This window comes from Poecilia latipinna, unplaced genomic scaffold, assembly GCF_001443285.1.
Source record: "Poecilia latipinna isolate Pla-1442-1.1 unplaced genomic scaffold, P_latipinna-1.0 Scaffold5303, whole genome shotgun sequence".
Lineage (NCBI taxonomy): Eukaryota > Metazoa > Chordata > Actinopteri > Cyprinodontiformes > Poeciliidae > Poecilia > Poecilia latipinna.
The window spans coordinates 1-1,834 of NW_015117919.1; the positions used below are offsets into that span (position 1 = coordinate 1).

Here is a 1,834-nt window from a genome sequence, read left to right on the forward strand (position 1 = left end):
TAGCCTCTGTGTTGCTACGCTTAGCCTCTGTGTTGCTACGCTTAGCCTCTGTGTTGCTACATGTAGTGACAGTTCCAGTCAGCAGAACCTTGTTACTCAGTTCGTCCGTTCTCAATGAGTCCTTTTAAACGCTGATGGTCTGCATCAACATGGATTCAGGTGGAGGAACTGTTCCTGCTCTCCAGGTGGTGAGGGTTAGGGTGGGTTTAGGTGAGCGATGGCTGGCGGTCAGAGCAGTTTGCTTCCTCTCTGTCTCATACGGTCGATCCCCACAGCAGCCATTTTGTTTATGTATCTTTCTCTGCATTTCCTACCAAGATGGCGCGGATCACTTCTGGCGTGTTTCATGTTATTTTAGGTGTTTATATTTGTCCTCATGCCAGCTTGGTGCTCTGGGGTCCCCCTGGTGGTGTGAGCTTGATCTGACGGTTTGGTTCTGGTTCCAGATGGAGAACTACAGCCGGGCCCGGGTCGTAGAGCAGCCGTGCGTCTCTCCATTCGCCGGGCTTCCCGCCGACACGCCGGAGGTCCGGGTTAGAGACGGCAGCAAGATCCGGAACCTGCTGCGCTTCGCTCTGAGCCGGCTGGAGGTCGGGCCGGGCCGGGCCCAGGAGGAGGGGGAGGAGCCCGGTCCCAGCCCCGGTCCGGCCTGCAGTCAGCTGCTGTTCAGCGCCAGCGGCCGGGCCGTTTCCAAGGCGATCACCTGCGCGGAGGTGGTGAAGCGGCGCCTGAAGGGGCTGCACCAGCTGACCCGGCTGGCCCAGTCCACGGTTCTGGAGGTGTGGGAGCCGCTGGAGGACGTCGCCGGCTTGGACAGTCTAACCGTCAGCAGGAAACTGCCGGCCGTCTGGATCCTGCTGTCCCGGGAGCCGCTGGACCCGGAGCAGCCCGGCTACCAGGCGCCGGGTCGCTATGACGCCCTGTGGGCCCCGGAGGGTGCCGGCGGGCCGGGGCCCCGCGCTGGGGCCCGCAGGAGGAGAGGAGGAGGAGGAGGAGGAAGAGGGAGGGGCTCCGGCAGACACACCGGCCGCTCCAGAGAGCCTGGCAAAGGACAGTAGAGGTTTCCATAGCAACTTGACAGGAAGTGACTCCATGTTTAAGTTCACGTCCAGTTTGATGTTTTGATTTAATAACGTTCAGCAGGAGAAAGTATTCACACCCTGCTGACTTCAAACCATCCTGGTTTTTACTGGGGAACTTTGTGACAAGCTGAAGCTAAAAAGTGTGGCCTGCTTCTCCATTTTTTTTATTTATTTCAAGTCCAGTTTGATATTTTTTGTTCCATCATGATTTAATCAAGATTTACTGAAACTGCCTCCATCTGTGAAAAAGTATTCACACCCTTTAACATTAAACTGTGGAAAAAAAAAAATCTGAAAAGTGTGGCATGCTTCTCTACTTTTTACTAATTTCACCTTTATTTATATGATCTGACTGATCTCATTTACAAACAGCAACTAAACAATGAAAATGAGTTCCTTTACTCTGATACTCTAAAATGAAACCTGATAACTTTCCCTCAGCAGCTGCAGTAACATCGTATCTTCACTTTAAATGTACTTTCAGGAGTAGTTTTACTCTGCTGTACTTTTTATTTTTACTTGAGTAATATTAAGTATTACTGCTCTTAATTGATAAAAATTTGTGGATATATTAAATGAAAACATGTTTTTTTTCCAAAATGTACAGCAGGGGTCACCAACACGGCGCCGCCCTGTGGAGCAAGTTCTAAAAATAGCCACTGTCACCAGGGAGCACTGCCAAAAAGACGTTTTTACCTTGAAATAATATTAGTTTATGTTTAGAATTACAAAGTGAATTATAAAGAAGTTTA

The 1,834-nt window shown here is 50.5% G+C and overlaps 1 protein-coding gene across 1 annotated transcript; it reads left to right on the top strand.

Moving 5' to 3' along the window:
- The first annotated feature begins 6 nt into the window (after positions 1–6).
- Positions 7–1,372, top strand: rpp25l (ribonuclease P/MRP 25 subunit-like). Its single transcript, XM_015026750.1, has one exon. It carries the CDS (start codon positions 135–137, stop codon positions 1,056–1,058), a length of 924 nt encoding a protein of 307 aa, XP_014882236.1. The 5' UTR covers positions 7–134; the 3' UTR covers positions 1,059–1,372.
- The last annotated feature ends 462 nt before the right edge of the window (positions 1,373–1,834 follow it).

Excerpts from the sequence above, each read along its gene's own strand:
- rpp25l (XM_015026750.1), top strand. The coding sequence starts at position 135 with ATGGTCTGCATCAACATGGATTCAGGTGGAGGAACTGTTCCTGCTCTC.